The 22,956-nt window shown below is 43.2% G+C and overlaps 1 protein-coding gene across 1 annotated transcript in view; it reads right to left on the bottom strand.

The window, feature by feature from the left end:
• Positions 1-17,548, bottom strand: part of TP63 (tumor protein p63) — a 249,129-nt gene extending 231,581 nt beyond the window's left edge. The window contains exon 1 of the mRNA XM_088444792.1: positions 17,415-17,548. Within this exon, the coding sequence (XP_088300918.1) occupies positions 17,415-17,533 (119 nt within the window). The 5' untranslated portion in view covers positions 17,534-17,548. The remainder of the gene's footprint in view (positions 1-17,414) is intronic.
• Positions 17,549-22,956: the final 5,408 nt, after the last annotated feature.

The raw sequence follows: 22,956 nt of genomic DNA, 5'->3' as shown, positions 1-22,956 counted from the left end.
GGAATAGCATAACATATCAGGTCAGATCTGCAGCACAGACAATGTACAGGGACTGCCGACACTGACATAACAAATGGGCAGGCAAATTGAAATGCCCGCCCAGTTCTGATGTCAGCACAGACATATACAGTATAGCAGCTGATTGGTAAGTGTGTATAGCTTACCAATCAGCCGCTCTGACAGTGGATCGCTCTGTCGACCGAACCGTCATCTAAATGCGTTCCCAGCATTATTTTCATAGAATATAAGGGTGGGTTAGTAGAGTTTTACTACATGGATTTATTTTTTTACATTAATCTACAACTTTTTATGCCTCTTTTTAATTCAACATATGTTATTAAATTTAAATATCTTGTACATTTCTATTTCTATTATTTATTTTATTTGCTCTGCACAGAAATTAAGCATTTGGAAACCCCCCTCTAGAATTGCTGCGTTTGCCCCTGATAAGCACTGTCCCACCCATTTTTTTTATATAGTTCTAGATTTTATGTCATAAACAAAATACATGGCAGCTGTCATTCCCAGGATGATACAGTATAATCACTTCATGGCAAAATGTTGACCAGTTTTATCTGAATGTCTAGAGAGATGGATCAAACCTTGTAAAGAGTGGAGAAACAGACCAGTGGGGAAGTTACCCATAGCCACGGGCATAACTACCATAGGTGCAAGGGGTGCAGCTGCTATGGGGCCCAGAGCTGAGGGGGGCCCATCTTGTTATTACAGTTACATGTGTTATATACTGTTTTCACCATTGGGTGGTACAGTGGGGCCCTAGTGATGATGCGCTATGTGTCACCTACCGTCAGACTACACTAAACAGACCACACGCTGATACACTGCAAAAAAAAAAAAAAGTAAAAAAAAAATTAATTTACCTGAGTCCAGGGACTGGAGTTCGGGGCTCCGGTGATGTCCTCCCTCCAGTCAGCTGGTCTCCCATATGCACTGCGGCCCGGAGCCATGGAGGACATCACCAAATCATGCAGGTAAGTGCAATTAAGGGAGGGGGGGTCCGCGATCGCGGGGGGGCGGGGCTTAGTGCCGGGGGGCAGCAGCCGGTCGGCGCATGCGTGGGCACTTGTCATGGTATTTTTTTCAAAAATACCGTGATAAGGCTGCGGAGGGGATTCGCAGGGACAGAGCTTTATCGCAAGCTCTGTCCATGCAAGGGATTTTTAGTAAATCCCTGTGATATTGCCTGAATTCGCAATGCGAATTCAGTCAGTAATATCACACTACAATCTGCATTCCCAATGCAGATTGTAGTAAATAGAGCCCCAAGAAATGTCCTTTGTATTTTTGTTCATGCATATGGGCGTAATTAACACCGGCATGCATGCGAAGAGTGGCGGACTCATCGCATCCCAAATGTGATGCGTCACGTGTCCCGCCCCAAGGAATATATTGAGATACCCTACTGCGACTTTGCAAATGTGACCACTGTTAACTATATGCAAGTATCCTTAAATATATATTCCTCCTTATATGGCTGAATAGCTAAAATTTGTACATTTGTCACCAATATATATTTGGGTATGGGTATTATGGTATTTTAGCATGTCACTAATTCACTTTAATATTTTCTTTGGTAGGAGTATGATTATAGCTACACTAATAAATATAATATTTTTATATATATTTTTATTTTTAACATTATTTATATCTGTTTATTCGATATGACCCTTTATTTATTATTTATGGTTGGATCAATGAGAACACTGATAGACAACTCGGATGGGTCACTGTATCAATTAATGATACAGCTTCAATTTATTATATATAGTGATATTATAAAGCTTCCCGTTGTCTGAGCACTCCAATTTATCAAATATATATTACCCTTGCTCATTAGTATTTAATCTCGTTCATAGGAGTATTTTTCTGTCTGCTGTTAGGAATTTATTTAATATGACACTGTGGACCTATGGGACTGCTGACTGGCAGCCCATATTGGGCATAATGCTTGTTATAATCCTGTTTATTATATCCTTATACATAGCTGTATTATAAGATCTTCTATCTGCTGTTAGTTCCACAGACTTCCCCCTCCCTTCTTTTGATGTATGTTAAATATTAGATTTGTACTACCTTTCATGTAATAGTTATCCTTACTCAGAAGATCGATTCTCTGTCCTCTGTTGTGATTTTATCCACTGTAATGCTGTGGACCAATGGGAACGCTGACAGGCTGTTCTGATTGGCTCATTTGTTAGTCAATCATAGGGAAATATAATGATTGGCCTATTGATCTGTCTGTCAAACTTGGAAGGGCTCTGATTGGTTATTGGACACTATATCATAGCTGTCAACCCGGGAGGCGGGTTGATCCTTTGAAAAAGCAATATATGCGAAACGCGCGTCGGGAGACACGCGGCACTCGTCAGCGTGTGTAATGTTTTTTATAATTATGAGTTGAAACCACTATTTGTGCTCTAATAAGTTGATACTAGTGGAGGGTGTCTGCTAGACTTAGGGACCTGCCAGCAGGCGCATGTGTCCTGCCAGAGTTAGGAGATTTAGGGACATATCACTTTATATGAGATAGCATATGGTACTAGGGACTTGTCCATTCAGCCAGCTCCTTACCCTGATTTTATAAGGGTTAACATATATGAGGAGATCCCTATCAGGGTATTTTTACTACGGATGCCACAAAACACATTATCATAAGTACTCTGATAAAAAGTCAATGGACTAACAATTAAAGGATATATTATGTTCATATGAGATTTCTAGTGGCATTACTGATTGTCCGTTTAAACCAGCTCCCTACCCTGGATATAACAGGGGTTAACATATTTGAGGAGATCTAGAGATACTTTGTAACAATATTTGTATCAGGGTATGCGCACTATAGATGTCATAAGCTACATTGCTATATTTTGCTCTGATACATATGAATGGATTACCGATTAAGGCTAATACTCTATCCTGGACTTAAAAAGAACTGATATATTTAATATATAAGGTTACTAGTACCCGACCATGTAGATACGGACAAACTCATTATAATTTATAGTTATAGACTGTCCGTACCTATATACATGGTGAGTTCTCCCTTTCCGGACAGTGACACTATAAACACCTTTTGATTATTTTGTATGTCACAGTTCATTACAATCTCTGATATTCTCCGCAAAATTTTTTTCTTACAACATTGTAGTCACTTTGGGACGGTTGAATAAGGAGATAATAAATATTCTATTAGGGACATTCACAAATATAACATAATGAACAATATCTGTGACATTCATTTTATCTAATACAAGGATCTAACAGGATATTGTATTGTCAATCAGAGGAACCATATGGGTATGGATTGACTATCTACTTCTGGACTTAACATTCTTGTGAGATGTATTGCATTTAAGTAAGTTCAATAGGTGGTGTTTGTCCCATAGTATACAGACACCCTAGCATAATAACCTCATTTTAGCTATTAAGCCATATAAGGAGGAATATATATTTAAGGATATTTGCACACCATTTTATTTAGTTAACAGTGGTCACACCATTTTATTTTTAATAATCATTTCTTTATATTTTCGCGATATTTTAAATTAATATAATAAAAGTTATATTTTATTTTTTATTTTTCATTCATTATCTGTGTAGTATATGGTTCCCCTTGTAGGTCACAAATTTTTTTCATGTATCTGCAATTAACTCTGATTCGTGAGTGCCCCACTTAAGGAATTTCTTTTCTCTTGCGATTTGTCCCCATTAGTACGATCAGGCAGGAGACAGAGATTTCTCTGTAATGGTTTCTGATTGGAAGCATTTCCTGCTCATCATCTCACAGAGGGCAGGCAGTCTCAGAACTCCTCCCCCGTGGGACTGCCAGTCCAGAGTGTGATTAGCAGTAAGAGCCTCCAGCAGGAAGCTCACTAGGGGTTGCAGACTGTGCAGCCATAGAAGCTGTTTCACTGTTTCACTGCAGCTGTGCATGAGCAATCACTGACTGACTCACTATTCACTATTATATAAAATAAGTCACATCAGATACAATGAATTATCAGTTGTACTGTTGTAAATATTTTTTTTTATAACAGTAGCTTAGTGTAATAAAATAATGTTCCTTACTAATGTTATAGGATATATATTCCACCTGTCGCTGATGGAAAATTAATCCTATAACTTTAGTAAAGAAAATGATTTTAAAATACTAAGCCACTATTATAAATAAAAATCAATGTATTTCTCTGATATTGCTTATTTTATATAATAGTGAATATATAGTTAACCCTGAATGCAATGCCGATATTCACCCAAATGGTCGATTTTTTTCCAACCGTGCATTCGTGTCACTACAAAGTCGCACTGTGCATGTATCCCACAGTGTGCGCACAGAAGCGCAGTAGTGATTGAGAAATGCGGTCTCAGAAATATGGGTGATGGCAATTCACATGCATGGAGATGCACTGTCTAAAGGGCGTGTTATGGGAGTGTCGCTGTATGCCATAGCTTACGGTGATTTTAAGTAGATTATCTGTATTTGGTGTACTGTGAACAATCAGCAGTAGCTAGAACGTTGCAGCCCCCCTTAAGTCTAAAGGTAGGAGCATCGGGATACAATCGGGAAATCGGCTGACATGATCCCGACAGCCGGCTTCCCGACTGCTTTATCCTGGCATGGGTTAAATGACAGGTGTCTATATCTACACGCCTGTCATTTTCCCGACGCCGGGAGACAGGCGCCTGGCATCCCGATCGATGGGATGCCGGGTGCTGCGAGCGGACAGCCTTCTAGGTTTAGCGCACCTGGGGGGGACTTAGGGTTAGGCACCCCCCGGGAGGGTTAGGGTTAGGCCAGGGGGAGGGAGGGTTAGGATTAGGCACCCCTGGGGGGGATTTAGGGTTAGGCACCCCCTCGGGGGACTTAGGTTTAGGCAGCGGGGAAGGGGGGGTTAGGGTTAGGCACTTACAGGGGGGATTAGGGTTAGGCACTTGGGGATTTGCATCGCTGTCGGGCTGCCGCTGCCGGGATCTGTTCAGCTGCCGTTAATCGAACCTCTGGCCATGTGGCTGGCGGTATTTCATACCGATTCCGGAGCATCCACTGCTCCCTGTCTGTCAATCACGGGTACAAAGTAGCTGCGAGCGATTACGGTAATGAACCTTGACACATGAGCAGCGCGACTCAGACACATGTGCAGATTGCCGAATATTGCTCAACTGCATAAACATTGGAATATTGTACATCTCACATAATACATAATACAGTAGCATAGAATAAATTGGAGAACATGACATCATTAGCCAAAGTATTCTATCACAAAGTGTGACATTTAATGACGCAGGACAGCAAAATATATGGTACAGGACATTATGCTATTCTGAGTCACAGCTGAGGCTGCGTCTTTTACCACAGTCGCTGCTGCATCTTTCTGCTAATGCCGCTAGCCCGCTATACAGTCCTTCCCTGGCGTAGATCAGTGCTTCTGAATGTGCACGGAATAAGATATCTACTGTCAGACGCACCAGCGTTGAAATACCACCTGATATATCTTTAGATGCACCATCTATCCCACAACTGAAATTTGCACCAGCTCTCTGGCTGGTGCAGTTTCTCCATCTGAGTTTGGCTTCCTATGTGATCAGTTTCCTTTCAGTGACACCTCTGACACTTCCATTACACGCAACATATCCATGCATCTTTCTAGCCACCCCCTGTTTCTTCCCAGTCACCGTTCAGGAACGCCCGTCACATTTCTGCTACTGTGGGTTCAAATTTGTACATACAAAATCAGGACGCATGCGCGGTGTGACTCAGACACTTGCGCAGGTGAATAACTTTGCTCCACTGCGTCCGATTCAAAATTAGGCCCTATTTGATCCCATTTAGGGACTGATTCTGAGTTGGGAACAAAGCAAACAAATATAAGTACCTTTGCACCTTGGCAAAACCATGCTACACTGCAGTAGAGTCAATCATTGATAAGTGTCAACCATCAATGTTTTTTTTCCCCCAGTGCCATGGGCACGGAGCTTAGCCCTGCTTATGCACCCTCAAAGCCACGCCCCCTTCTCTAATTGGTCCACTGACCGCGGAGTCACTGCCATCCGCCTTTACTGATTACATTCCAGCTATGGTTTCCAAACATCAACTACACAACTGCTGTGCGAAAATATGTAAATGTCGCAGCCGGGATATGTATTTAGACACCCACTAGCGTTATTGCAAATCCAATCATCTGCGTAAAAAGACGCAGCATCGGTTACAGATCATTCAATGTTAGCAGTCCTGAGTAACTCTATGGTCGTGCAGAACAGCCGCAGGAACTGAGACATTGGAGCCATATTTCTTGTCTACAGGATCGTAGATGCAGGATGTGACACACCCCTGAAACGGTCGGGACACTTCCCATCACCTCCCCCAAGCACTCCCTGACTGTCAATCACACTGTGAATAAATACTTGCTACAACTACAGTAATGTATTTTGACACATGTACAGTGCGACTCAGACGCATTCGCAGATGGCCGATAATTGCTCAACTGTGAAAACATCAGCATAGTGTACGAGTCTGAGTCAGGGCCTATATTCCCTAACACATGTACACACACACACATACAGTACACTAGGGTTAATCTTTTTGTCAGAATCCAAATAACCTAAGGTCCCCAAACATACTGTATGTGATGGATTGGGGTAATTCCGTTATTCCCAGACGTCGGGGTTTGGGCATAGATGAAATCCAACATGTTGGTTTTCCCTGATTTGCCAATCTCAATTAAAATATCATAATCAGCAAATTGGGGATTTTTAATATGAAGAATTTCACTGAATAAACAACAGATCGGCGATCATTAATGGATGTCGATCATTTCCGACCGGCGGTTCTGCTCCCATCCGGGAAATGCCCAGCAGATGTATTGGAGCCTCTACCAGTATGTTTTTGGATTGTGGGTTTAAATCGGAGCACCCAGAGAAAATCCACACAAACACAGGGAGAAGATACAAACTCCAGCTTACATGAAAGCTACATTTGTCTGATTTATCTGTAAGAAACATTTAACACATACTGTAAACTTAATAAACATGTTTTACATGTGCGTAACAAGCATTCATTAGGAGCCTGATACAGGTGCAAGTTAACTGTGTACAATGTCAAAGTTCATGTAGTTGAGCGATTATTTGCTACTGCGCATGCTCAAAAAGTTCCAAAACCCCTATGACGTATATGTTACATACAAATGCGCTGTTGCTTATGGGACCACTGGTAACAACACTGGCGAGGGAAACCCATACGCGTCACTTAGTGGTGATTAGCGGGTGGCATGAAGTGAACGCAAAAAAAATCATTCGCATGGGCATGTTACGGGAATGTCCTGGGCGTGTCAGTGAAAGTGGCTATGTTCTCAGACACAGGGCTGCAGCCACAGAAAACATGTTTAGATGGAGTTTAGATGGAGACACTGCACCTGTCATAGGCAGGTGCAAGTGTCGATGGTGCATGTAATGGTGCGCTGATGATGGATTGCCTGGAATTGCATTGTGCAGCACCGCTGAAAGTGCTACCCATCCAGATGCATGCTAGTACACATGGGGAAGGCTGAAACCAGCATTTGCTCATTATCGCTGCCGCAACTCCACAAACATAAAGTACGTATTAGCGGCTGCAACTGCGTGCACCTCTGAATTAGGCCCTATGTGTCCTTTGTATGTTTTTGAGCACTTTGTATTCCAGCATAGTATTATTCTCTATTAGCTGAATACATCTGCAGTCTCATGTACAGTAACTTTGCAGCAATACTTTAAAGTTACAAGACAATAAATGCTATGCATAGGCGAAACTGGGGGGTGGTCCGGGGGTGCACAGGACCACCCATTAGGCCAGTTCGCCAGACCGCCGCTGCCCGCCCACTGCTGTCCAGGGCAGTGGCTGGCAGCCGCCCTGCACCCTCCCCCACCTGCTGCTACAATCGGAGCTGAGCTCCGATCGGGCAGCTCTACAGTCTACAGCTTCTGCGCAATGAGCATGCGCAGAAGCTTACCTTAAAAAATAAAAATGGCCACCGGGGGAGCTGCTGCACATGCCCAGCAGCAGCTCTTCCCACAAACAGCGAAGCAGACAGAGCAGAAGATGGAGCAGCACTGAGCAGGTAAGTAAGTGCTAGCAGCGGCGACGACTGCAGGGGGGAGGAGGGGATTAGAGCTGACTACACAGAAGGCTGGGGGGATTGCAGCTAACTGCACAGGGGACTGGGAGGGGGAAGGTTGAGCTGACTGCACAGGGGGCTGGGAGGGGGAAGGTTGAGCTGACTGCACAGGGGACTGGGAGGGGGAAGGTTGAGCTGACTGCACAGGGGGCTGGGAGGGGGAAGGTTGACCTGACTGCACAGGGGGCTGGGAAGGGGAAGGTTGGAGCTGACTGCACAGGGGGCTGGGTGGGTTGGAGCTGACTGGACAGGGGGCTGTGGGGGATTTGGAGCTGACTGCACAGGGGGCTGGGGGGGGTTTGGAGCTGACTGCACAGTTGGCTGGGGAAGGTTGGAGGTGACTGCACAGGGGGCTGGGTTGGAGCTGACTGCACAGGGGGCTGGTGGGGGTTAGAGCTGACTGCACAGGGGGCTGGTGGGGGTTAGAGCTGACTGCACAGGGGGCTGGGGGGAAGGTTGGAGCTGACTGCACAGGGCTGGGGTGCAATGGGCTGGGGAATGATTCTGACTCACACTGGGGCTGGGGTAATGGGTCAGAGAGACGCACACTGGGGCTGAGAGATGCACTGGGGCAGAGAGACACACACTGGGGCCAGGGGAATGGGGCTGAGCGATGCACACTGGGGCCAGGGGAATGGGCCTGAGAGACACATACTGGGGTCAGGGTAATGGAGCTAAGAGATGCACACTGGGGCTGGGAGAGCCACAGGTGGGCCTGAGGATGGAAAGATGCAGGAGGTCCTGGGGATGGGGAGGCCCAGGGGGTCCTGGGGATGGGGAGGCCCAGGGGGTCCTGGGGATGGAGAGGCCCAGGGGGTCCTGGGGATGGCAAGGCCCAGGGGGTCCTGGTGAGAGACAAGGGGGCCTGGAGAAGGAGGGACATGGGGGCCTGTAGATAAAGAGACACAGAGAGCCTGGAGAACCACAGGAGGGCCAAGAGATGGAGACATTGGGGGGTCTGGAGTAACACAGGGGAGCCTGGAGAGGCACAGAAGTTTGATCAGGGAAATTAAATTTTTTCCTGCACAAAAACTTCTGTTACTACAGTATTTATTATCTGGTTATGATGAGGACATGGGTTATATTTCTACGTAAACAGGCATCTTCCAGACAATGTGATCTCCTGCATGAATAGTGAATACCGGCTGAAGACACTTCCCAGTGAGGCTCAAAATTCCTCAGAGGATCCCCATTACAGAGAAACTACCATATAGGTAAGAAAAGACTTTCAAACTGACTGGGGCCCCAAAAACCCGCTGAAAGGTGACACCAAGGTAACAGGAGCTGGGTGCTGCACTGTAGCATTAAGTGCAGCACTCGGCTCCTGACAGTGTGAGGGAGCCGGCACTGCACAGTGCTCACCCGTACTTCTGGCAACCCCCACCACACCGGACCACCACGGTTCAGGCGGCAAGGCCACACTCCTTCCCAAGTGAGCACGCCCCTTCCATGAGGCCACACCCCTTTTCCGGCAGCGAGTGGCTACGCCGCACACACAAGGTCCCTCCCCACACAGAGTAACACCATGGAGACAGACGCCACTGGTGTGTGTGTGATATTGTTTTCTTTTCCAAGAAACAGTAACACAATATCTGACATGCTAAAACTGGGACCACCCATTACCAGATCTTGAGTTTCGCCTATGATGCTATGTGTCACAAACCGATTTGACAGCTTCTAAACTGGGGCAGATGCAGAGTGATTATTATTACACCAGATTACATAGCATATATGATATATTGCATTGTTATGCTCCACTCATGCTTGGAAAGTGAATTCATGCATATACATAATTGCAAATCTGCACGCGTATGAAACTTAAGGCTCCATACAACTTAAGAGGTGGAATGGGAGAGGTAAAAGGTGTTTAAATTTAGGGCATGTTCAGTAAGGTTATGCTGAGGCAAATACAACTCCTGCACACTAGCAATTCTGCTCATATACATATACCTCCCAACATGACCCATTCCAGGAGGGCAAAATGCTCTGCTCCTGGACTTCCCTCTTAATGTATGATTGCCGTCACCTGTGTTGAACTAGTTAATTGACAAGAAAGGTGACGGCAATCATGCATTAAGAGGGGGTCATGTTGGGAAGTATGATATACTGTACGTATGTTAAGAGGTGTATCTATTGCACCTGCTACCAGTGCCGCAGGTGGGACTGATGTGCCCTGTTGCCATCTGCCCTTTTACATGTGACATCATGAAGAGGGATCCAGGACCAAGAAAATGAGTGCAGGGTATACCTTAACACGCCAATAGACTGGTTCTCTGGACTGCAGGGTGTTGCTCAAGACACCTTGCAAACCAAATACAGATGCCTTAAGTAGTAGCGACAGTGCGACCCCCTCAGCTTTGCACTCTAGTCAGGGGTACCACCCGCACACCCTTAGCTACGGCCCTGCAGCAGGTGCATATACACTCTGGTGATAATAAATTTACTTACTGCTTATAATGTTGTGATCTAGGCGCACGAACACAGGCTGCTCATGCAGATGTATTGAGATGTGCATGGCTCTGCGCTATTTTTGAGTGCACTTTTTATTACTTATTTACACCAAGTTTGCTATAAGCTCTGCCTCAATATGTATTCTGCTTGGTAAAATGCAGAGCTTAGAAACACTAGTGTGACACCAGCCTATGTTAAAGTCTCGGAACTTGTCCCTTTCATACTGCGGCGCCGACCCAGGATATTCCCGAGTCGGCGCCATTCACACCGGAGCCGGGTCTGCAGTGACCCGGCTATTCCGGTGTGGCAGTGGATGCTTGGAGATGATGTAATCTCCAAGTGCCACTGAAGCCAGCCAATCAGGCCGCATGTGGCACAATCCGGGTCACCGTGACCCGGATCACGCCGTTTACACTGCAGGGTGGCACAGCAACGTCCCGTGGTCAACCCTGCAAAGTACCCGAGTTGGGTCCCCAGATCCCTGGACCTGGGTGGATCCATTTACATTTAAACTTTTTTTGACACAGTTCTTTTTTAAATGTCATTCCCAGGGGTGCAGGCTATTTTTTTTAAGCCTGCACCCCTAAACCCCAATTCTGCACTTTTTTTCGACACCTATTCAATGGTGAAAAGTTATCCCCGTTTTTTACCAAAGACTTTTAAAAACTGCGATAAGTCTTTGAAATTGAATACGGTGTAAAAGTAAAACCTGCGATAATGACGTCATACCTCCGATATTAACGCAAAAACGATGTTTTCGCTCCCATACTGAATACCCCTGATAATATGCAATGAATAACTGTACAAGCAGCGTTGGATAATCTAAGATTATGAAGCAAATGCAATTGCTTTGAGTTGCAAGCAGCTGTCAGATTTCAGCAATTTAGATGATACATTTAAAGTGGCAATAACTTAAAAGACAAAACCAACCTGGGTTTGTCTTTTAAATTATTGCTGCTTTAAAACTAGCAGTTAAATTGTTGAAATCTAACGGCTGCCTGCAACTCGTATGCTATCACATTTACACCTATATATTTATGTGTCAGCATGGGAGATAGATTTTTAACTTTTTTACTAGGTAAAGGTAACTGCAACAGTAAGGAAATTGCACATGGCTACTTGTACTGTTACTATTATTCCTTCTGTGGGAATATAATGTAAGGGTTGACTTTGACACATACAGTAGCAAATACCATGCCAAAAAGTTATACTGCACATTGTTTATAGGCTCAATGACCAAATCAAATCCACTACTTAAGAGTGTGATACTTCCAGTAATAAAACACATGGTCTACTTTCACTGCAACATGTTCCCTCATTTATTATTATATCTGGCAACTACTAACTTGTTACTGGCCAGGTAGTATCAATAATATACCCAGAACTAGTGGTACCCTACCACAGTGGCGTAAGTTCATCTCAGACGCCTGGAGTTATAATTTGGTGCCCCCCCCGTCACAGCCGCTGACACTGTAATTTAGCAATTCGCATGCAGACAGGCTATAGATAGAGGAAGGCAGCAGCTGATGGTCTTACATGGAGCACTCCACTAGTGTATGGTGGCTTCTCAGGGATCGGGAAGGGGTGCCATGTTTTGGGTGGCCGTGATGGTACACTCCGGGTACATAGTTACAGCCCTAAGTGTGGTGAATATGTTGTGGACAATGGAGGAGGTGCCCCTTCAGAGCTGGAGCCCAGCGGCACGCGCCTCCATTGTCTCCCATAGTTCTGCCCCTGCCCTACCATGATCTCATCTCTTATTCACCATCTTTATCTGGAGTTTGCTCAAATTACACCCCTTTTACTGACACAGTAAAATATGATGATCTTATACAATATGAGATCAGTATGTAGACACACCTGTCATTTATTGAACCCAATAATATTATTGAGCACTTGACAAGCACAATAATATTCATGAGTAGAGTAGTCTATAATTTGGAAGCAAAAAAAAGCCAGGCATTGTTTATTATGTTTTTAATGGTTTTCTCAAAAAAATGTGAATTCAGAATCCAGTCACTCATATTTAGCTAGTCCTTCAATATATTGGATTTTGCTTCCAAAAATTTGATTTCCTTAGTTATATGCTGTTCTTTTTTTAAATTGTCATCATAGCATTTTGTATGCAATACATTACAAGCAGACCATAGCTAATATAAACAGCAATATGGAAACATTACTGATTGTATGTGCTGGTATTAAAAATAAAGCCATGGCACTTCTTTCTTCATTTATTTAGTGTAAATGCTAGGGCTCTAAATATGTGTGATAAACATTACGTGCGAATAGGAAGGGTATTGAGGACCACTTGTGCACCTGAATATGTATATGAATACTTCAACCACCTTATGTGTTCAATAAAAAGATTATTTTAATTCAAAGATATGAAGAACATATCATAAAGAGAAATTACATAAAAAAAACAATGAAATCACCACAGATTGCCGATCTAATCAGATTCTATTCTATTATTTGGATGGGAACTGATTTTCCTGCAGATTTGGACACCTTCCTGGATTTTGATGTATTGATAAATCTATAAGAAGTGCAATATTTTTTTAGATTCATTTTGAGATACATAATATATGTTCTGGATAGATTGGCAATCTGTGGTGATTTGATTGTGTTTTATGTATCTTCTTTTTATCATATGTTGTCCATATTTGTGAATTAAAATAATCTTTTTTTTGACCAGATAAGGTGGTTATCATTTTCATACACATATTCAGGTGCACAAGTGCTCCTCACCACCCTTAGTTTTTTTGGAATAGGGAGAAGCCGATCCCTACTGGAGCTGCTACACACCTGATATAACCCTCTCTCTGAGTTATATCTTTCCCACTCTTGTACTTCTAAAGGTGCATACACACACAACGATTTTATGAACGATTATCGTTAAACGATATCGTTTAACGATAATCGTTTCTAAACATCGTTCACTTTCTGAGTCAAACGATGAACGATTATTGTTCATGTGTGTTCACATTTGTAGTTTGTAGTTTGTAGTTCAGTCAGACTTGTCAACTCAACGATTTTCATTAAGTTAATATGCAAAAATCGTTTGTAGTTCATAAAAATCGTTCATTACATTTAAATGAACATAGTAAATGAACAACTTTAGTAAACGATTTTAGTTCATTTTTTCAAGGTAGAAAATCGTTTACTAAAATCGTTCATTAACTCAATCGTTGTGTGTGTATGCAGCTTAACATGTGAAAAGATGAATGCACATTTTAATGAGCACGTATGTAATTCACCACAACAAGAGACAAAATCCTGCTTTTCCAATGACTTGAATTTAAACATCTTTTTTGTATTGCATTTTTGATGCAAGTGCTCCTCACCACCCTTCTTGTTAGTTTTGTTGGAATAGGAACAAACCGATCCCTACTGGAGCTACTACACACCTGAACTAACCCACTCTGTGGGTTATGGCCCTCATTCAGAGCCACTCGCTAGCGGCAGTACGCTCGTTCCGAGCGATGTTCGCACATCTGCGCATGCGTACGGATCGTTATACGCATGCGCAAACCAGTCAGTGCGGCCGAAATTCATGTGCTCGCAATATAGCGAATGCCTGCTATTTTGAGTGACAGAATGAGGCGTATGTGGGTGGTAACAGGGGAAGGTGCTTGAAAACGGGGAGTGGAGATCAGAACGCAGGCGTGCTTAAAGGTCAAAACGGGCGTTTTATGGGTGTGCATAATTAATACAGCAGCGTCATTGACCACGTCACTGGGTTATTTTATAGCCAGAACTGCTCGCAAGATTGTGGTAGCAAAAACCAACCACAAGAATAGCGAGCAGTTCATACGCTGGTCGATGTACTCGATTAATCTAATAAATAGCGGACATGACGTATGGTGCGAGCGGCCAGGGGGCGTTTTTAACAAATAAACGAGCGTATGTTTTGCTCGCTCGTTCAGACTTAGAGGTGTGAACAGACTGCAATTTGCGAACGGATCATTTGAATAGCCACCCCTTGTTTTTGAACGAACGACCGCAAATAGCGAACGGCTCTGAATCAGGCCCTATATCTTTCCCGCTTTTGTACTTCTAACATGTGAAATGATTAATGCACATTTTTAATGAGCATTTATTTAATCTACCACAGCAAAAGACAAAATCCTACTTTTACAATGACATGAGTTTAAAGTTAAACATCTTTTTAGTGTTGCATTTTTGATGCATATGAAACTTAATATGGGGATTTTTACCCATTATAACTAATGGTCTTTGTATATAATATACATATGTAACAAAATAGATGTATTTATGTGCAAGTGATGGGCTCTAAGGGGTATATTTACTAAAGTGCAGGTTTTTACAAGTGGAGATGTTGTCCATAGCAACCAATCAGATTCTATTTAACATTTATCTATTAGCTTCTAGAAGATAATAGCTAAAATCTGATTGGTTGCTATGGGCAACATCTCCACTTCTCAAAACCTGCACTTTAGTAAATATAACCCCAAAACCAGGAGGTTTTGATCGGAACGTGCAGAAAGTCTGCAAGTGGATAGCTGGCAAGGACCAGCGATACGCGTGCATGCTGGGTCCTTGCCGACCCCGACTATCTATCGAACATGCCCGTCAACCTGACAACGGTCGTCAGGTTCGGCATGTTAATAGATAGGGAGGTTGGGCTCCTGCACTGAAGACGTTCAGTGAACGTCTTTCAGTGGGGTGCCCGCACCTCAGTGACATGAAAGTCTGAACGCTGGATGTTCAGACTTTCATGTCGTTAAATGGATAGGCCCCTTAAGGGGTAAATTTACTAAGATGGGAGTTATATTAAGAAGTGATGTTGCCCATAGCAACCAATCATATTCCAGGTATTATCTTCTAGAAGGTGGTAGATAAATGAGAAGTAGAATCTGATTGGTTGCTATGGGCAACATCACTTCTTAAACAGAACTCCCATCTTAGTAAATTTACCCCTAAGTGATTAAAAAGATTCAAACTATAGCCTAGTTTATTATAGAGCCATAAACACATTAATGAAATAGAGTCTTGAGGTGAAGTTTCATGTTAGAATAACATGTATTCAAGTGAAATCCCAGCATAAAGCCAAATATTTCTATGTTGTGTCTCTCAGTTGTATATATATATATATATATATATATATATATACTTTCATCTGGTGTTGTTTTTATATGTTTGAATACGGCTCCTAACATTACAGCAATGGTAAACATATCAGAATTAATATAGCCAGAAAACATTATAATATTACATTATAATATAGCGTGCTTTTATATATATACATATATATATATATATATATATATATAAAAGAGAAGCTAAAAAGATTTTTTAATGTTAGAAATATGGCACTGCCATTTTCATTCTATTTTTATTCTGTCAATTTTAGCTTAATACATGCAGACATGATAGGTGTACTTGATGCAGGTGATGGGAAATACTAACAACTATGAGTTTATTTTCATTACTAGTTTTAGTGGATGTATGAATACCTTGGTCAGCAGTATGAATAAAGGAATCCTCCTGCAGTCCTTATCTATTTCACTCCTACCTCTGTAAAGATATTATAATCTTTACTGAATAAGAAAGCACTAGTGTGCCCAGACAGGGATGACATTATAGATTGTGGATTTATTGATGATGCAAATAGATTTTTTTCTAACATGACATAGATAAATATTGGTAGATGGGCCACTACTTTAATACTGAAACTTTCTATATTACTGTTTTCATTGTAAATGCCACCCATGGTTATATAATACTTACATTCTTCTACATTGTTAAAATCAGTAGCTATACTTTACCCATAAATAATATTGTAGTTCCAATGCATAGCATTTCTTATATAATTATATTTTTTTACATTAATGGGCATGATTCAATTCAACGTGAATTGAATAGCGCTGGGAAGGAACTCCCGGAGCTATTCAATTGAGCCCGCTGTTCTGGCGCAATGCGTTTTTCGTCCCTTAGTGCAGCAGAAGCAGCAACGAGCCGGACAGTTTAGTCGGAGAATGCTGGTTCTCATGACTAAACACCATGTTTAAGGCGCGAGAACGGGCATTCTCCAACATAAATGCGTGCTGAATTGAATAGCTCCAGGAGCTCCTTCCCGGCGCTATTCAATTCGCGTTGAATTGAATCAAGCCCAATGTTAGAATCAAATTTAGTGTAGAGGTGGCTTTTCTTTTTCTAATTGACTGCTCTTAAACAATGTAGCTTATGTACTGACAAACACTCACAGCAGCCTCAGCAATTAGGGGAACTTGTGACATAGTTTATTTTTCAGTGATTTGTTAGTTTTACTCCTGGAGTGAAAATGCTTCCTGGGGTGTTTAAGCCCAAAATTTAAAAGGGCTATACTTTAAACAACATACACAATGTGTGTTTTGCTATTAAAAGCATTTCTCTTTTAAATTTTGGGCTGAAGCACTAAGGGAAGTGGCAGCCTCTACAAGCTGCTGCTTTTTAAATAAGCCTCCTATAGATTGTAAGATTGCAAGCAGGGCCCTCAGTCTAATTTTATTTCTTATAAAATCCAATGAATTATGCTGGCCCTCTATAAATAAATATAATAATAATAATTATATAATAATAATAATAATAATAATAATCAAGATAAAAATTACACCACAATTTAGAGTTTTGATACTACAATTATGCACAGTACACATCGCCTGGTTGGGAAAAACTTTTCTGGGATACTTATTTCCAAAAAGAATTGGAATACAAAAGACAACCCATTTGCAAAGCCAGGGTGGCAAGAAATAAATTGCATGCCAAAAATGAATTAAGTGGGTCCGCACTCACCGTGATATGTGTGGCTCGGGGCAGTATGGCAAAGCAGTGCAAGGTGAGGATTCAATATTCATTTCCTGCAGCTTCTTTTGAAATAAATAGAGAAATAAATATCTAGTAGAGACGTACATGTAGATATAAAGTATGAAGACCCAGACTATAGTGACAACTGGTAGAAGTGATAAAACTTTTTGACATTTGTCAATAGGCGGGCCTTCTCAGGAGATCTGCCAATGAAATCCATCTAGTGACAGAGAAAATTGATTCGTACCAACTGGAACCCTTCATTTATTTATTTGTTTTGTTTGGTGCCTGAATCAGTCTTGCATACACGGCAGATTTCCTGCTGTGGAGTTTGTTGTAGTGTAACTCCCTGAGCTGATCTGAGATTGGCTAATGTGTGGGTGACGTATGAGTTTAATTTCAGAAGCTCTGGGCTCTGGAGCCGTTAATTAGTTTGCACTGTATGACTAGTCTTCCTGTACTGCTGAGTCTTTGTGAATTTTATTTGGGGCTCAAGTGATTCAGAAACCTATAGTATATCACAACAACCATCAGGGGAATTTTTGTGCATCCTTTAATAAACACCAACTGTCTGTTGTGGTAACGGTTTCAGTGCAGGGAACAAATTGCAGGGAAATTCCTCCACTGGAAATACATTGTATGTGTCTCCCCAAGATCATCTGTAGATTGCAGACATCTTTCTTATTTCTTTTTTCGGGTGAAATTTGGATGTTTTTCCCTGTGGACCTAAGAACATTTCCAAAGAATGTTTTATCTGCAATCAAAGAAAATAATTCATTTTAAGCCATGACAACAGGAACAAAAATATCTAGCGGCATAAATAATAAAAACAGATTTTTTTTATTTGAGTAAAAGAAAAGTGAAAACTCACCTGCTGCTGCTGAAGGCTGTTTAGCTCTGACACTGTGCACTTTTCTTGATACTGAATAACTTTAGAGATGCAAGAAGCGAGAGTAACTGCCTGCTGTGAGCTTCTCCTACAGTAACTCGGTCCCTACAGAGACTCCCACCCAAATAGTGTGCTGTAAGTCGATATGGGTTTTGTGGTTTTGGAGAATGAAGGGAATATGAATCGGGTTCTAATTTAAAATGGATTCTACAAAGAAAAAATAGAATTAGTGCATTTAATCAACTTAAGAGTTGCACCCCAGCATAAGGAATCACCCAGGACATAAGTACCTACAGTATAGTGTACTTGTATGTGTATATTAGTAACATCAGGATATATTCTATACTCATTCTGGGATACTATGTATCATTTATGTCTTGTAGAAAGTGCCATGTGGAAATTCTTTGACACTGCTGTGTATGTGCCAGAGTGGTCAGAATGCTATTTAAAACTTGACATTCTCCACCCACAGACAGCTTGATAGTCCTGAACATCTGTGAATTGTGAATCCTGTAAACTTGAAGTCTTGAACTGCTGCCAACTTAAATACTTTGAATGACTTCATGGGTATATTGCAAGACAATATGGGGTGTACACAAAGGGATTCATTTCCAAATTAATTATAGAATTGTAATTGATTTTTGGAACTCTGTTAGGTATATTTAAGTGGAAACTATAGGTGAATAAGGACTATTTTCACTATATCTATTTATTAAAATAGGGATGTTCAGTATGTATGCCGTTATCCGAGCAGAAATGTATGCTGGCCACACACTGGGCTATCGCAGCATGTGATAGCCAAGTGATGACTGTAAAACTGATCTAGTCATTATCATACATTTTGGCAAATCATCTGACAACCACACTATGTCGGAAATTATTCAGGCACTCAGTCAGATCTTGTCCAGTTTTACCACCTACCTAAGTGCCATATTCCAGTAGCTGTACTGTCTTCCTCCCTGAACCAAGAAAAGATAAATCATAGATAGCAGTTGATGAGCATTTCCCAAGAAACAATTTTTGAACAAAACATATTTCAGGCATAGGGCCTCATTCAGCTTAGGACGGAATTGCAAAGCTGCACGCAAGCAGCACTGAGGATGCAGCACTACACTACGCTGCACCCGCTTCCTGCACACACTACCTAATTACACTACACTACTGCCTCTAACCCTACGCCCGCTCCCTGCACACACTACCTACACTACCACTGCTAACTTTGCACCTGCTCCCCACACAAACTACACTACACTACACCCACTCCTTGCACACTCTACATACGCTGCACCCGCTACCCGCACCCACTTCACTACACTATGCTGCACCCGCTCCCTGCACACACTACCTAATTACACTACACTACTGCCTCTTACCCTACGCCCACTCCCTGCCCACACTACCTACACTACCTCCGCCAACATTGCACCTGCTCCCCGCACACACTACACTACACCCACTCCCTGCACACACTACATACACTGCAACAGCTACCCGCACACACTTCAATACACTACGATGCACCCGCGCCCTGCACACACTACCTAATTACACTACACTACTGCCTCTAACCCTACGCCCGATCCCTGCACACACTACCTACACTACCACCGCTAACATTGCACCTGCTCCCCACACAAACTACACTACACCCACTCCTTGCACACACTACATACACTGCAACAGCTACCCGCACCCACTTCACTACACTACGCTGCACCCGCTCCCTGCACACACTACCTAATTACACTACACTACTGCCTCTAACCCTACGCCCACTCCCTGCCCACACTACCTACACTACCTCCGCCAACATTGCACCTGCTCCCCGCACACACTACACTACACCCACTCCCTGCACACACTACATACGCTGCACCCGCTACCCGCACCCACTTCACTACACTACGCTGCACCCGCTCCCTGCACACACTACCTAATTACACTACACTACTGCCTCTAACCCTACGCCCACTCCCTGCCCACACTACCTACACTACCTCCGCCAACATTGCACCTGCTCCCCGCACACACTACACTACACCCACTCCCTGCACACACTACATACGCTGCACCCGCTACCCGCACCCACTACATACGCTGCACCCGCTACCCGCACCCACTTCACTACACTACGCTGCACCCGCTCCCTGCACACACTACCTAATTACACTACACTACTGCCTCTAACCCTACGCCCACTCCCTGCCCACACTACTTACACTACCTCCGCCAACATTGCACCTGCTCCCCGCACCCACTTCACTACACTACGCTGCACCCGCTCCCTGCACACACTACCTAATTACACTACACTACTGCCTCTAACCCTACGCCCGATCCCTGCACACACTACCTACACTACCACCGCTAACATTGCACCTGCTCCCCGCACACACTACACTACACCCACTCCCTGCACACACTACATATGCTGCAACCGCTCCCCGCACCCACTTCAATACACTACGCTGCACCCGCCCCCTGCACACACTACCTAAGTAATTACACTACACTACTGCCTTTAACCCTACGCCTGCTCCCTGCACACACTACGTAGACTACCACCGCTAACACTGCACCTGCTCCCCGCACACACTACATACGCTGTACCCGCTCGAGTATGAAAAGAAAAATTCCCCTCCCGCAGGATTTTGCCTGCAAAAAAAACGCAACTACATTTTTTTAATTGGATACAGCGGGCATTGGGAGCGTACATACCAGCGGTAATCCAAAATTGGTCGTGTGGTCCGCATAATTTTTTGTGGGGAAAAAACTTCTTGGCCAGTTGGATATGACCCATAATGTGCAAATGTTTCTGTTGATTACTACACTTTACATCATGTTTTTTTATGTTTAAACATTAATTTTGTTGAAAGTACCAATAAATCTAAAGGTTTAATTTTATTTACTGTCTACATTTTTATTCCCGTGAATGGGTGGATAGGGGCCCAGGGCATTCATTTACCCAGGACCATCAAGGCACCCCTGCAATTGCCTTGAGGGACCCTAGGGTGCCATGACACCCAGTTGGGAACCACTGGCTTATGCCTATTGTGGATTATAAATGCATGTCATAGGACAGTGCCTGTCCAGCAACAGAGTGCTCCAATGACAGAACTTTAGGCCTGAATCCGATTTGTATGGTGTTGCACAGCTTCAGAGAAGTGGCAGTGCAATACCATACAACTAAAATGCATATGCAGCAGGAGGCGTCTATAGGAAATAGACACCCCCTGCATGCATCTACTATCTTAGTGCTACATCCGGAGACACAGCATAGGATCATGATAGTCGCCATGGTCGCAGCCCTCGGCCGGTCTGTGTGACCAGAAGCTTACTCAAACTAGCCGTTGGAACTGGCTAGCTGGGTCCAAGAAGTCTGCGGTTGACGATGCCGACCCTTGGCTCAGCACACCTTCAAAACGGGGCCAACACACCCTCATTTTGTAGAATGGTCCCGGCCTCCGCCCCCTAAAAGACACAGCATGTCAATCATGCTGCAGCTAAGGAGGGACTGCGAGAGATTACACAGGACCCATTCTGCAGATGCAGATTCTCCACATGTTTAGACCGTGTCCTGTGAAGATCCCCAAACATCGGATTTGTATGTACAGTAAGCCATCGGGGTTGTTTACAAATCCGTTTCAGGCCCCTTGTGTGCACCTTTAAGTACATAAGTGAACGGTTTGAGGTTTTTACTGAAAACTGCTGAGTAATAATGTGTGGTGCTATTGCGTTATACAGTATCTGTGTTTTGCAAAGGTTATTGTGTGTTTAGATTATAGTATATTGAGATAATTGACAAACTACTTTTTTCACTAGTCATAGCCAAAAAGGTTCTGTTGCCGTTAAGTTAAGGAAGCCCATTTCACTATCCAAAAGAGTTATTGGCCCTTTCTTTCATATGTATTGCATCAAACAGTGACCCTCCCCAGACCTACGTCCTCTTACTAATTTTTAATAAATCTACTTGATTATTCTATTTATCACAAGTCATTTACTGTGTGTATGGGGCTAACTTCTCTGCTACACCATGAGATGAATAAAGCTTGTGGAGTGATTGCCAGAGAAGAAGAAAGATCTGCTGGAGCTGCCGTCTCAGCTGTAAGGTGCGCAGGGGCAGAACTATGGGAGACAATGGAGGCGCCTGCCGCCGGGCTCCAGCTCTGAAGGGGCACCTCCTCCATTGTCCAGAACATATTCACTCCACTTATGGCTGTAACTATGTACCCGGAGTGTACCGTCACGGCCACCCAATACATGACACCCCTTCCCGGCACCTGAGAAGCCACCATACACTAGTGGAGAGCTCCATGTCAGACCATCAGCTGCTACCTTCTTGTATCTATAGCCTGTCTGCATGCAAATTGCTACATTACAGTGTCAGCGGCTGTGATGGGGGGAGGGGCACCAAATTATAACTTGCCTCCGGGCATCTGGGATGAATTTACACCACTGAAGGTGCGGTACCATCTCAGGGGCAGACACAGGATTTTTAAAGGGAGGTCTCCATATGATTGATTTCAGAAGACAAAAAACATACTGGGCCTGATTCAGAGCCACTTGCCAGATGCGATCGCTCGCACGGTGTATGCAAATTGCGTAGGCAGTGCTACCACACTACAATGCATTAGCACGCCA

This window comes from Taudactylus pleione, unplaced genomic scaffold (assembly GCF_031769625.1).
Source record: "Taudactylus pleione unplaced genomic scaffold, aTauple2 ptg000372l, whole genome shotgun sequence".
Classification (NCBI taxonomy): Eukaryota; Metazoa; Chordata; class Amphibia; order Anura; family Myobatrachidae; genus Taudactylus; species Taudactylus pleione.
The sequence above is the reverse complement of the archived record's forward strand: the minus strand, read 5'-3'. Positions and strand labels throughout refer to the sequence as shown.